Consider the following 13,904-nt stretch of genomic DNA (forward strand, 5'->3'; position numbering starts at 1 on the left):
GTGCCCCTTCTTTTTGACTTTGTAAAAACATACAAGGCGGGGGGATCTCTGTTGTGAAAAGTTTTGTTTCTCGTGAAAAAAAAAAGTACAATAGAGGAGTCAAATGACGATGAGCTGATCAGGAAGGATGGCAGAGAGATGATGGTGGTAGCAACAAAAGTTCCCTGCTCAATCAATTTAGTATGGCTGCAATTTAAGGGTAAAAAAAAAAAAAATGCAGCTTAGCTACTGACCCTCTCTGCAGACTTTGGGTGACTCACTTTGCCTCTTTCCTTCTTTTTCCTTTTCCACGTCCATTTCCATGCAGGCTCTTTGGGACCACCACTGCATCTCAACAAGGACAGACAACACTACAGCCCTAGAGGGACCCTCCTCTTCTTCCTCCACCCTAAACTGGCAGATCCTCTGCTCCTGACTGAAATAGGACTAATGACTATGCCAGCTCTGACTTGTTCCCAGTGTAGCCAAACCTGGCGGGCTGATCTCCTGAGAGCACCGTGATACTCACGGCTCATGAGCAGAGATTCAAAAAAGGAGAGAATTACAGCCTTCCAGATAGTTTCTTGCACATACTGATCTGCGAGGGGCAGCACAAAGACAGTAAGAAAAGGCAAATGGACACTGGGAATTCATCTCAGTGTTTGAGTGCAGGTAAAGGAAGCAGAGAAAGGCTAGCAGCGACAGGGAAGGGGAAGGCCTGTGAAAAGCGTAAGGTGAGAAAAAGCCTTACAATTTCAGGCTACAGCAGAAGCCAAAGATCCTGACAAAAGATTTAAAGAAATGCAACACAAGCAGGCTAGGAATGCAACCCTTATGAAGGCACGGAAAGTGTTTGAACAGAAATGGTTCTCACCAGAGAATAATTACGTTCAGAGAATTAATCCAGAAGCAGTATCTCACCGTCCAGCAACAAATCTGCAGGGCAGAACCTCTTCTGCTGTAGCTGCCATGGCTGCAATGACACTGTGGAGTTAAGGCAGTGTACAGCAGCACAGATATGCTCCCAGATGCCTTAATGAACAATGCCTCCCTCTCTTTGGGAGTCTGTATTTTGGGCTAGGAACTCAAAATTCAAAGCACATGCTGATTCACAATAAAGGAAAAAAAAATCTATTTTTTCCCATTTCAGCCTCTTTGAGCTTCTAAACACAGTTTCATCCATTTTAACTTCATCATTCCCAAAGTTGAGAAATTTCCCACCATCTGTGAATCTTGACATCTCGCTATTGAAAGGTTGAAATCCCTCCACACAATAGATCCAGTCACGTTACCCTCAACCCACTGAACAAGTGACTGCATCATATGCAAGGAAAAGAAAAAAGTCATCAGGTGTCAGCAATCTCTGAGAATAGCCCAAAAAGCAAGCATGGGTGGAAACTGAACAGGCAAAGTCTAAATCTTTTGTGTTGGCAGGAAGGATGGAGGCACATTGGCCACCGTTCCCCTGCACGGGTAGAGAATGTCACTCTTAAAATCGTTAATCCAGCACCTGTCATTAACACGAAACCATTAACTTAATGTTGTAAAAAAGGAAACAATTGAGCAAGCAGATAGACACACAGCCTGCATCCTACCTGAAGTGTCTGCTCTGCTGTACTTCACCTTATCAGCAGAGTCCCAGCAGGAATGAATTTGACTCACACTTTCTAAGGCTAATATGTTTTCTACTATAACGTCTTCAATGTCTGTCAACTTTAAAGAATAAAGGAAACCATCACTCTTTATTGCCTGAGGGGTTTGCCTTGCTATAGAACAGGAGTGATGCCAGTTTAATTGTCAGCAGGTTCATGGAATATTTTCAGCCTGCTAAGGTGGGTAACCACGTCTAGTAATGGATACGGTGACAGAAATGTACACAAAAATTGTGTAACTTCTGATAAAATAATTCAATTAATGAGGGTTCTTGTCAAAAATATTAGCAGAACAAAGTTTAAAATTTACCGTAGCGAAATTGCACACCATGCCTAAGTATATTTTTAAATCAGTCGTTTTGGCCCTTGAAACAAACGCTGAGGTTCAGAGACAGAACTGAGGCTCAGGAAGGTCTGGTTTGGGTGGAGCTTTCTACATCGCTTTGTACCTAGGTGCTCCCACCAGTACAGGCTCTGAAAATGCATGCCCAACCCATGCAAAAAAAAAAAAAAAAAGAATATAAACTGTGAACGTTTCCAGTTTTATGTGCCAAACACAAGGCTAAAGTGTAGCCCTTCTGTAACTCAAGCTCTTTTTAGAGCCTCCTGTTGCTTTTCATTCTGGACTCCTTGCCCAGCCCAAACCAAACTTCTCACTGCACTTTCACTTCTCTTACCCCTTTTATCACTTTCTCTACTTACTGGTCCACAGGGCCAGCCTCCTTGCCCTGCTATTGCCAGGATTCTCCCATGGTTCATTATCCAAATTCAGCCTCCTTCCACTCTTGATTTTGCATCCTTTTCACCTATCCTCCAACTCCAGTCCCCAACTCTGGATAACCTTAATTTTCCTACCACTCAACTCTAAATCCCAAGTTTCTCTATCCCTCTTGAAACTTCTGGTGACTATTTTCTACCTGCGGCTCCTTTCCACAATCCACTTCCCTGCAGCCCAGTCCTGTTCTTGTCCAGTTTCACCTGAATCCTCCACATTGTGTGGTCCAAACTACGGACCGTGAGACGCTGAAAGCACGGAGACAGCATCTTTGCTCTCCGCGGTGTTCTACAACTCACGGGACTAAACACAGACTCACCAAAGGTAGATGCTTCAGAAACTTCAGATAGCCACAAAAGTGACTCAGAACAACTTCAAAGCTGGTAATTCTGAGTTTTAGTCTACAATTATGTATGCATCAGTGACATAACAAGTGGCTCTTTGAGGGGAAGAAAATGGGGTTGCTTGTTTGGTTGCTTTTTATACAGCTTACAGGCTGTTTAAAATTTATCAAGCTGGCCACACAAAAGCACTCACACTTCTCTTTTACATTTCCTATTAAAATAGCAATCCATGTGAAGCAAACACTCACCATAACAGCTTCAAATGCTTTAAGTCTGCCAAAACTACAAGCAATTCAAGCAAGTTCTTGCAATGAAACATGTCAGCTAGCCTAAAATTGGCTACAAACCACTGCCATCTAAGCATGGCTGGTGCCCACTTACAACTTCTAATGAAAAACGTTCTCTTTTCTTTCTTTACAGTCAATTAAATTACGCTAGCAAGTAATGAAGCCAGTGTTTTAACATCAAACAATGCAGTGTCTCGTAAAGATGCTATCCTAGGCCAACCCCCAGGGTATGGATTAATGCTCACACAGACTGATTTGCAATGCCTTTCCAACCCGTCTCCTCCAAGACTAGAGCAAGGTGTGGTGATAACTGTGCATGACACGAAGTAAGAGAGCAGCTTTTTCTGTCTCAGCTGCAGTACATGGCAAGACATCACAGACAGGTGAAAAGTAAGGAGTGAAAAGGAAACTGCCATAGATGAGGATGGGTAAATTTAAACATGCCTTTTATACCAACAGCAAGATTTTCTGTGGGTGGAAAACGGAGCAGACTTCCACATAGAAAGGTCTGTCTGCATGGTCATACGAGTGAGAAACAGACCCAAATACACATGCATAGTCCCACATTAAGGGCGAGATATTCAGCGAGACCACGGAGACCTGGCTGTACCAGTCTTGTTAACTTTGACTTTGAAATCTCCAAGTCAGGATTTCAAATATGTTCCAAGTGAAATGTAACTCCTTGTATTCTTTGTATGGTCTATACCAGATCATAGGAAAACAGAGGTCAGATTAACCCAACCTTCTGCTCAAACATCATCTTCACTTCAAGCCTACTTCTTTGTTTCAGAGAAAAGACACACCTTGTAAAAATTATAATCCAAAGTGTGCTTTAACTGGAGCAAAACCAACTGTAAATAAAAATGAATCATGTGAAATAAAGATTATAGCAGGTAACATCTTAATTAGGTTTAAGAATATACAGTAATAAATTAATTTGTATTTCATTTTGCTTCATTTGCTCTTGTTTACTACATCTCTAACTGGCATTTTAGTCAGACACTTATTTGCTGTGTGGTAAACTACTTCCTGCAAATTTGGCGCCTAGACCTGGGGAAATGGATAAATTACCCTGGAGTTCGTTTTCTGTTCTCAGCTCTCCAGGGGATGCCGCTGGCAGGTTAAGCCAAGCACAGAGAGATGTTTGTCTCATTTCTTTCAACCAGTTTGGATGTCAGTATTAATACACTGCTATAAAATGAACAGCTCAGAGAGAAGGTTGGTTATTTTTGAAATTTCAGCTTCAAACAAAGCGTATTTCCTAACCTGGTTCACAAAAAAAAAAATTAAAATCCTAATTAACTTCAATGACATCCACCTGCCGGCCCTTCAAATACTCACATCGATAAGCCGGGCAAAGAGTGTGAGAAGTTCAACCTAAATGTAGGTGTGAATTCTGAACAGGAGACCTTGGGAGCCACACATGGAAAACTTGCCATTACACGTTTGTCATTTGCCCTCAACTCATCCACTTAAAGTGGTTTCAAATCATCACACATCTATCTCGCCCTGCAAACAGAAACCATCCAAATGAGATCACAATCAATAAAGTTTACTGCTCAGCATCTACAGGGACAAGAGTGAGTCTAGCAACTTTTTTTTTAATCAAAACAAAAACAAAGCAAAGAAACCTTACAAGCATATGACAATTGGCTACAGAAATAAGTGATATGCCAGCTGGTTAGTAAGTCTTCCACTACATAAATACATGCATCTGTGCACGTGTACGTACGCATTTGCTGGACATTGCACCTATATATCTGAATGCCATATTCATATGAGCAAATAAGATTTTTTTAAAAAACTTTCCTCATTTTCATTTTCTTTTAGACCAACACAAGACTAGAATATTTAAGGCTGATAAATTTCCTGTTCTTTCTTTATTCACATAAAACATGTGAATAAAGAAATATTTTAAGTCAAAATGTATAGACTATCAGTGAATCTATCATACCACAACAGCTGCACATTTTCTATGCATCAGGGCAGAGAAAAAGTCTGACTGATTATGAAAGGCTGGGGAGGAATATTTGCAAATAACACTGTTATTGTCTGTATTACCTCAGTCAGATATAGTCTTGCTGTGCTAGGCACTGTGTGAATGCACAGTGAAAGAACCTTCAGGTCATGCTGAGCTTACCAATTTGTACTGCTCATGAAACAATGGGTTACAGTGAAATTATTAGAAATACCACCTTAAAAATGAGGGTCTAAGACACTTATCCCTGTTACAAAATGGAATTTTGATCTAGTGAAGATCACGAGCAAATTGTTTAAAAGAAATATATATTATCACATTGTTTAAAAAAATACTTAGCACAAAATGACATATTCCACCAGCAATGAAAGTATGTTTAGAACAGCATTTAATACACAGAGTTTATGATCTTACACGCTAAGGAGTCTATACGGATTAAGAAAAAAATGACATAAATCCCACATACTGAGAACGATGCATCTAACTAAGCACTACTTTTTATTAAAAAAAATGAGGGAAAACAATGCTTCCTATAGTGTCTTGACTGTACACGAAGTAGCTTTTTCTGTCATTTTGGAAAATTACTTGGAAGAGTCAGTCTTGTCTCCTCTAGTCAGTGAGAACACCATCATTGATTTTTGCAGAAAAAGTAACAGGCTCTTGTATTCTCTACGGTACATAGAGACTTCTGGAGTTTCTCTACAATGCATCACATTCTACATGAGTCCCCGAGGTTTGAATAACTAGCAGTGTAAAATATACACAGACTTAATGACTTTTGATCCTGACTCTGAACTCAAGTTACACACATGCTGCTGGGAAACACACTTTATTTCGCTGTGGAGGACTGATTCTTTTTCTCTCACTGCAGGAACAGCAAGCATTACTACAATGTGCCTTTTAATTCTAAAGTAAAAAGGCAGCATGACTCAGAAAGAAATGCTAACCTCTGCCTTTCCCCCCAACCCACAATTCATCATTACCCACCGATAACAATAGGAGGAGCACACTGGAACCAAATCCCCAGTTGCTTAAAATCAATGCAGCTCATGAACTGTCCGTGGCTGACAAACCTCTGGACAGGAAAGCCCCCCGACTCTTCAGTTTCAAGGCAGCCCACTGACTAGCGTCAGAAGACTGCAACAGAAATTTCTAATTCACAGCAAGTCATTAAAGCATTCTCTGTGATGTATACAGAGATGACTTGATAACATTCACAATGGAAAGGAACCCAGACCAATTGTTGCTAGCCTAGCATGATCCAGCACAGCCACGCGGCTACAAACACCGCAGCACCCGGTCACCCCTGCTCACGGCCGCTCTCGAAGCGTTACTCAGAGTTCTGGAAGACACGGAGATCGTGGGAACATCTTGAAACAAGAGGCGAGCCACAGGAGCAGGGGAGCTATAAATCTGACTCGCTGGGCAGATGGCACCGCAAGCTAGCGAGCTGATGGCAGATGGAACCGGGAGTTTGGGTAAGGCAAGAAAATTGGTTGCAAACTAATGAGATCTGTGAAGACACTAACGACGTCGACTCTCCCTTTCTGATCACTTTGCTTTAAGTCAGGGTCAGCTGAAGTGTCAGGGTCAGAGCCTTTTGCCTTCCACTTCATGCCCGCTGTCATGGCACTGGCCACCACCAGCTGTACCTTTTCATGGCAGAGGAGCTTCCAACAGGGAGTTTCAAGCCAGAATCTTTAATGGAAAATTGCTATACAGCACACTAACTTCGCTGTTAGTCCGGATGAGAACTGGGGTTGGCTTGGTGCTCACGAGTGCTCCATCTCCTTCCTGCGCCGACCTACAGTTCTGTCGTTGCCCTTATGGGATCAGTAGGACCTATAGCTGCCTAGGACTGCAGAACAGTTACCATCTGAAAAAGCATGTAGCATCCTTTAAGATATTCATGAATATCAGTCCCTCTAGCCTCCAAATGTCAGACAAACCTTTCCCCTCTAGTTCTATATTACTAACAAATAAATTGCTACCTTCTCCCCGTCCTTCATCCCTCTTTACATACAAACACACACATAAACACATCCACACATATATTTTTTCCTTTCCTTCATCAGAGCATTGGGGTTCTTATTTAGAGCAACATTGCAAAGACTTCAAAGGGGTTTTTTTATTCTGATACAATAGCCTCAGAAGTATTAATAACGTTTCCAGAAGAACACAATACAAAATCATCTACTCCTGTAAATGAGACAATCTCATACAGCGTAGGCCATCTGAGCTTCTAGCAGACAGCAGTTTCCAAAGGCTTCTAACATTACTACCAGAGGCTTATGGAGTTTTTTTCCCCCCAAGATGTATTCAACCAAGTATGAGCATTTCTTACCACTGTCATGAACTGCAAGGCTTTCATGGTCTTATAAACTTCTATAGCTGCAACTTCTGACAACTGGGGATTTTTTTTATTTGCATGTAAGCAAGAAAAGGGGATGAAGTGGTAAATAAATTAACTTTGTTGAAAGCCTTTGGGAAAAGAGAAGTAAAGCTGCAGACTTGTGTGGGAAGCTAATAAAAAGGGAGCACAGCAACAGCACTGCAATGACACAAAGGATTAACAGGCTCTCAGCAAGAACTTGCATTCCCCGAGGTATGAAGTTCTTGTATCCTAAACACATATAGAGAAACATCCACCTAACACAAGGAAACTGCTATGTACCACACACACACCCATGCATCTGTAGAGCCCCTAGTGCTTAAAGGAGGTACAAAAATGGCATAGGTAAGAATAAGTACTTCCTATAAGGGAGTCCATACAGAGCACCATATTCATACAACACATACATGCCTAATAACTGTCTGTTTTTAAGATGAAAAATAAAATCAACAACCAGACATTCAAAATGTTTGACAACACATTCCTGAGATTTTCATTAAATTTAGAAGGGTGGTTTTCTGGGATGAGTGAAAGTTTGCTTGTTCCAACTGAAAACCCACATTTTTCCACCAATTTTCCATGTGATCTCAATCAAGTCTCTTAGCCTTTCACTTCACTTGGTCTCTTAGCCAAGTCACTTAGCCTGTGACTGCTTTCCCCAGATGTAGTCACAGGGTTACGCAAGCCGCATTATCATGGAGATGAGCTATTCTACTTGTTCCTTTTTGATAGGTTTTAGGTCACTGTACCTTCTTCTCATCACACTGCAAATCTCTATCTCCGGCTACCAGACAGGAACCAAAAAGAAAAAAAAATCTGCAGAAGTTACTACTGAGCAATAACAATTGTGGGTTCTTACAAACCCATTCTTGTCCAACAAGCATCAGTTTCATTAGTTTTCAGATGTTCCCCTTATTTGTAGCTATCTTACATCTAGGCACTCTTGCAGCATCTAAATCCCCCCTTCAGCTGCAGAAGATCCAGAGAGATAAGCTGCACATAGCTACAGAATAACAGGAAGTGACTGAAAATGCCACAATTGCAATCCTGTGACACGTCTGATCTGTAAATCTGTGTTCTAACTGAAGAAACACCTATTAAAAAGAAAGACATATTCCAACACTATGAATAGAAACCATAAATTTAACACAAGTCTCATGATAGTTTTCTAAAAACCTCAGAAGTCTGATGCATGTTTGGGCCTCCCAGCTTCCATGTGTCCAGCTCTTGTGGTTGAAGAGAAAAGTGCACCTCAACTACCTGAATTTCATATAGCAAGTCAAGTGATCCAGCTGTATTTATTTAATCCAGTTATTCTTAAACTGACCTTAGAGTTTTTAAGGACTGGAGGGAGCTGAACCATAGGATGGGGCATGCCCACGGCAGGGGGGATGGAACTAGATGATCTTTAAGGTTCCTTCAACTCAAGCCATTCTATGATCCTATGATTTGTTCCAAACATCTGGAGAAGTCAGCACTGCTCACACTACTGCAATTTATAAACAAACATGTTTTCTCTTAGCAGTTTTACCATATCACTGTAAATAAGTTCTCATTTATTCCAAGTGGAAATCCCCATCAAAAAGTTTGAGGGGCATCTCTCTGATCCATCTTTAAAATTTTGTGGTCTTTGTTGGCTTGGCTTTGAGTGTGCAGCCAAGTATGTGTCCATGCATGATCACATTGATACACCCACATATGCAGATGAAACTGCAATAGGAATAGGAAAAAATAGCATTCTCTGGCTATTCATCAAGAATAATTGCATCTTTACAAAGGGTCTCAATGTTTCTTCTTTCTCATCTGTGAACAACTTTGACAGATAAACCAACAGTATCATAAGGTTACAGATGCAAACATCAGTAAACTAACTCACCAAGTTCTTAACAGAAGCAGAGAGAAGCCCCGACATCAAGACAATAGAGCTAATGCTTTTGGATGCAATGTTTCAGCAATGTTCTTCCATTCCTCTCAGAAAATGCATAAGCACAGCAGTAACCCTGACTCTATACGATAGCTGCCTCAGTATTATAACAAACATGTAATTGAGAGAAGGGAATGCTGCTCCAAACTTCTCAATGCCTGGGACTGACAGGATCCCAGAACTCATGCTGTCACTATTTGCAAGAAGGTACAGACTCTGCTGTCATCCCGTAGTTGATCAAAGAGTCATATTGCGAAAGAAAAAAAATCTGAACTTTAAATTAATTTGGCTAGTGCCATTGGCAAAATGTCTCATCTCCCACACACCGTAAACCAAAGAGAAGCAAGGAGAGAGAGAGAAAGGAAATATACACTGGAAAGACAGATGGGAAGATGAAAGTGTTGTGGACTAACATTGATATTAAAATGCGTCATCTATCCCCGCTCTCAATCAATTATTATCCCCTGGCCAGGACAGATAACTTGAAGTAAAACGGGTTTCAGGGTTTCCATATTACTTACCTCATTTCCCTCCACAAAATATGAACTCCTACTCTGAATACAGAGTTTATCACTAAACTAGCAAAACCCGATTAAATTCACAGCAGTAATGAGTACAAATTACTGTGCTCAGGTGGTATCTCAAACACTGTATGTTTAACTACCTATAGTTTCAAGAAGAGTGCTTCTCTCATTACCAGTGCAATATGCACAGCATTAGCTAGATAGGAATAATAACCAAAAGAAACAAAACTTCAGAAATCAAATTGTCAACACAAGTCTCAGAACAACCCCAAAACATACATACATCTGAATATTGACTTTTACCTTTGATAGATAGTCATCACATTATATTTCACACAAAAAAAAATCTCTCTGCATAGAATAGTTATGCTTTTATTATTTTTTTTTTTTAAAGTTTACCACTTTTATGTTTACTGCAGCTTCATCGTGACCGCCTTGCACAATACATCTCAAGAGCTTATAAGACATGATAAAGTTTTCCCATCTTACCTGGCTCTGTACAGTTCTTTCCTTCATGTGTCCCATTAGGTGATGCCATCAATCTTCTATTCCTCCATGTCTCTGACAATACACGTCTGTCTGCAACAGTTGATTCTTGGCCTATATTAAATAGAAAGAGGTTATGTCTGCTGTCACCAGTTTTTTCCTTTATCAGCTTAACTGGACTGTATGCCCCCACTAGCCAGGACCATGGACAGACCATCAGAAGGTGAACGTGGCAAAATGAAGGTGCCACTGTGGCACATGCCAACATATGTATGCCAGGTGCTCCTAGCTACAGAAGGTAAAAGGACCTACGAAGGTGCGGTATCAGAGCCATCAGCACGTTCTGGCTATCAGAGTACCTGGCTATGACCCACGACCCAAAAATCATTCTGCAGCAAGCAAATGCTGAAACCTGTACCCTTGAAACTCAACATTTACAGATCCTACAGATGAAACCAGACCAGCTATGCTGACATGAGCAATAATCTTAGTCATCTGCACTTGCATATATTACATCACTGATTTCTAAAATATAAAAATGCATATTCACAAGTTGCAGTTGTATTTTGGCTTTATCTGAATTAATGGGCCGGTCTTTTCAGCGTTGGGTGTACATGATAACATCAATCCCTGCATAATTTGTTGAGGAAAATGAAAAATAACAACATTGTGAAGCTTCACAGGTCTTAAGAAAGAGAAACATCTTCAGAAGTCAGGGGAGCTTATGCCTAAACTCATATTCCAGAAGCAGACTCGATAGAGCTGAATACAGTGCATGAGGAGCACTTGTGATAACGCAGGGCATACAATTATAATAACCATAGGAAGAACAAATTTCTTTAATTAAATCACTTCCATTTCAACCTGAGCTATTTCAAATGAACATATTCTAATAACAAAAAATCTTCCATGCCTGATCTTACAACTTATGCTCAGTCAGCATAAAATGCTTGTGGTTTGCTACAGTGACTGTTACAAAAAAAATCTAGCTTGGAAAAGTTAGTTTGGCTAGAGTATTTGCTAAAATAGGCTGCTGCCACAGTTATAAGGAACACGAAGAACAGATGGTCAGTGTTTATGGATACAATATACTGTAAATTAGCCGGCTGAAAAGAAAAAAGCCTACCTGATGCAGCATACCATCAAAAATTAGGTTATCAGGGATTTAGCTGATAACCACAGAGATTAAGAACTTTCATTAGTCATGACATTTTTCACACAAGCCCAAAAAATGTCTGGAAAACCTTTATCTGGAACAAAAACCTCAAACCATCTAAACATAACCATAGCCCAACTCGCTGCCTTCACAAACCAGTACATTTACAAAAATATATCGCTACTGCAAGGAAAAAAAAAAAAATCACAGGCATGACAAACAGTTCTAAATAAAGCAAGAGTATATTCTGAAACCACAATTAAAAAATGCTGAAAGTTTTAAGATAAGCTATATGCTAATATAGTGTAAGGCATTAAATTCTTGTATGGATGGCTCGTTGCCATCCCAGATACATCTCAAACATCACAGGTAATAATTTAAGGACAAGAGCATTACAAAATATGAAAAGTTCCACTGGATTTTTTCTCCTAAAGCTCACAATTTACCTTCAACTGTAATTTAAGCAGATGGCCCATCCTAATTGTTACAAGAACCACAGAGATGGGCTCTTGCCTTAGTTTGATTTTGTCCTTAAACCCTCACAGAAGGTTGGCAGTCCTACCTAGGGGCCCAAGAGGTGTCCCAGTAACCTCAGACTTCACAGCTGGGGGATGCAAAGCAAGCTGCAGGAAATGGGCCCAAAGTCGCACGTTTACAGCCTAAACTGTGCCAGCAGGTGGAAAAACAAAAACAAAACCCCACGAGCGGGAGCGATGCAGATGACAAACGCATCACTTCACCGACATGGCACTCGCGCAGCGGGTGCAACAGACTCTAAAACACGAGGTCGGCACCGCTCCTTGCCCAAAACACCGAATTTCCTGACAAATCCAAGCTGTAATTTGGGGCAGGTTGGAGAGAGGCGATGGAGCGGCGGCAGCCGCGCCTGCTGGAGGCTCGGGGCCACGGGTCAGCGGGGCGAGGTGGCCGCGGCTGACGGGACCAGAAGCGACCGGGAAGGACCGGGCTCCGTGCAGAGCCTCCAGCCGCCCCAAGACCCCCGTGTCAGCCCCAGGCTCCCTCCTGAGGCAGCCGGGGCACCCCCAGCCACAAACTCCCGACCCCGCCGCCCCCTGCCCTGCCCGGAGCGTCCGGTCCCCGCTGCCGAGCCACTCACCCAGCCTGGAGAGCAGGCTGGACATGCACCAGGCGAAGAAGAGGATGGCGCAGATGAAGCCCAGCTGCTGCAGCAGCATCTCCCGCCTCCTGCGAACTTTCCTCAGCACGGGCAGCGCCGTCTTCGGCGGGGCGAGCGGCGGCTCCATGCGGGCGAGGGGCGGGCGGCGCGGGGCCGGCGGGCAGAGCGGGGCTCAGGGCTGCCGGCTGCCCGCGGGCGGCTCCATGGCGGGCGGCGGCGCGGGGAGAAGCCGCTGCCCGGCGCCTCGGCGAGGCAGGGAGCGGCAGTTGGCGAAGGGCGGGCGGCGGCGGCTGAGGCGGGAGGCGGCGCCCTCAGGGGCCGGGCCGAGCCCCGCGCCCCGCGGCCCCCGGGGGAGGAGGGAGCGGAGCGGCGGCCGCCCCGCTGCCTGCGCCGGGGGGAGGCGGCATCCAGGCGGCCCCTGCCCGCCCGGACGGCTCGGAAGTTTCTCCCCTCCTGCCCTCGGCGCTCGGCGGCTGAGTGTAGCGGAGCGGGCAGCGAGCCCCGGCGCGCACCCGGCCCCTCAGCTCCCGCCCGCCCCTCTCCTCTCCGCCTCTCCCCGGCAACTTTCCGGGTGCTGCCCGGGAGCCCATGGCAACGCGCGTCCCCGGGGGGGTGTGAAATTAAGCGGCCAAATTAATTAATCCTGCCCCCTGCGCCGGAGCGGGGCTTTGGGGGGCCGCGGGCGGCAGTGCCTGCGCCCCCGCTGTGCCTGACTGACTTGGGCGGCCGGCAGAACGACCCCTGTGTGGAACAGAGGTCGGTCCCATGATGTCCTGAACCAGGGTGTTTTTTTTCTTTTTTTTTGCTAAAATTTGGTATTTTCATTAAATCAGCGTTCCCCGTTACCCAACGAGAACGTCTCAGAGGATTTCTGGGAGCAGCGCAGGTTCTGCGTCCCCTCAGGGCACCCAGAAATGCTGTGGGTGTCCAACCTGGGCACACCATCGGTAACCCACCCAGGCTTCCCCATGCAGCCTTTACAACGGATTACTTTATTGTATTGTATTACTTTACAACGAATGGCATTTCACGAGCTTTCCCTGGATCTCTGGCAATCTTCTTCCTGGATCTCTCTCAGTGCTTCGTTTCGTGTCTGGCATTATTTCTAACAATTAGATGTTCTAATCAAAAATAATGAAAATACCCTACAACAGCAAACCTTGACACACGGGATATCACTAATCCTCTGCGCTTCCCCTTCCCCCTGCTAATGTGTTTGTTTGTTTCTCTTTACGAGTTACTTCTTCCACAAAGAAGCAGTGACAGAGC

General features: G+C 43.5%; 1 protein-coding gene across 6 annotated transcripts in view; it reads right to left on the reverse strand.

Moving 5' to 3' along the window:
- SLC24A4 (solute carrier family 24 member 4) overlaps positions 1-13,904 on the reverse strand; it is a 93,109-nt gene that overhangs the window by 77,467 nt on the left and 1,738 nt on the right. For 2 of the 6 annotated variants that reach the window (XM_040558708.1, XM_040558709.1), the window contains exons 1-2: positions 12,615-12,797; positions 10,345-10,455 (exon numbers count right to left, since the gene is read on the reverse strand). In XM_040558708.1, the coding sequence (XP_040414642.1) occupies positions 10,345-10,455; positions 12,615-12,762 (259 nt within the window). In that variant the 5' untranslated portion in view covers positions 12,763-12,797. Of the gene's footprint in view, positions 1-10,344; positions 10,456-12,059; positions 12,161-12,614; positions 12,902-13,904 lie in introns of those variants that run through there. The other 4 variants (XM_040558711.1, XM_040558710.1, XM_040558707.1 and 1 more) reach the window with 3 other exon arrangements.

Source organism: Cygnus olor, chromosome 5 (genome assembly GCF_009769625.2).
Source record: "Cygnus olor isolate bCygOlo1 chromosome 5, bCygOlo1.pri.v2, whole genome shotgun sequence".
In the NCBI taxonomy this organism is placed as follows: domain Eukaryota; kingdom Metazoa; phylum Chordata; class Aves; order Anseriformes; family Anatidae; genus Cygnus; species Cygnus olor.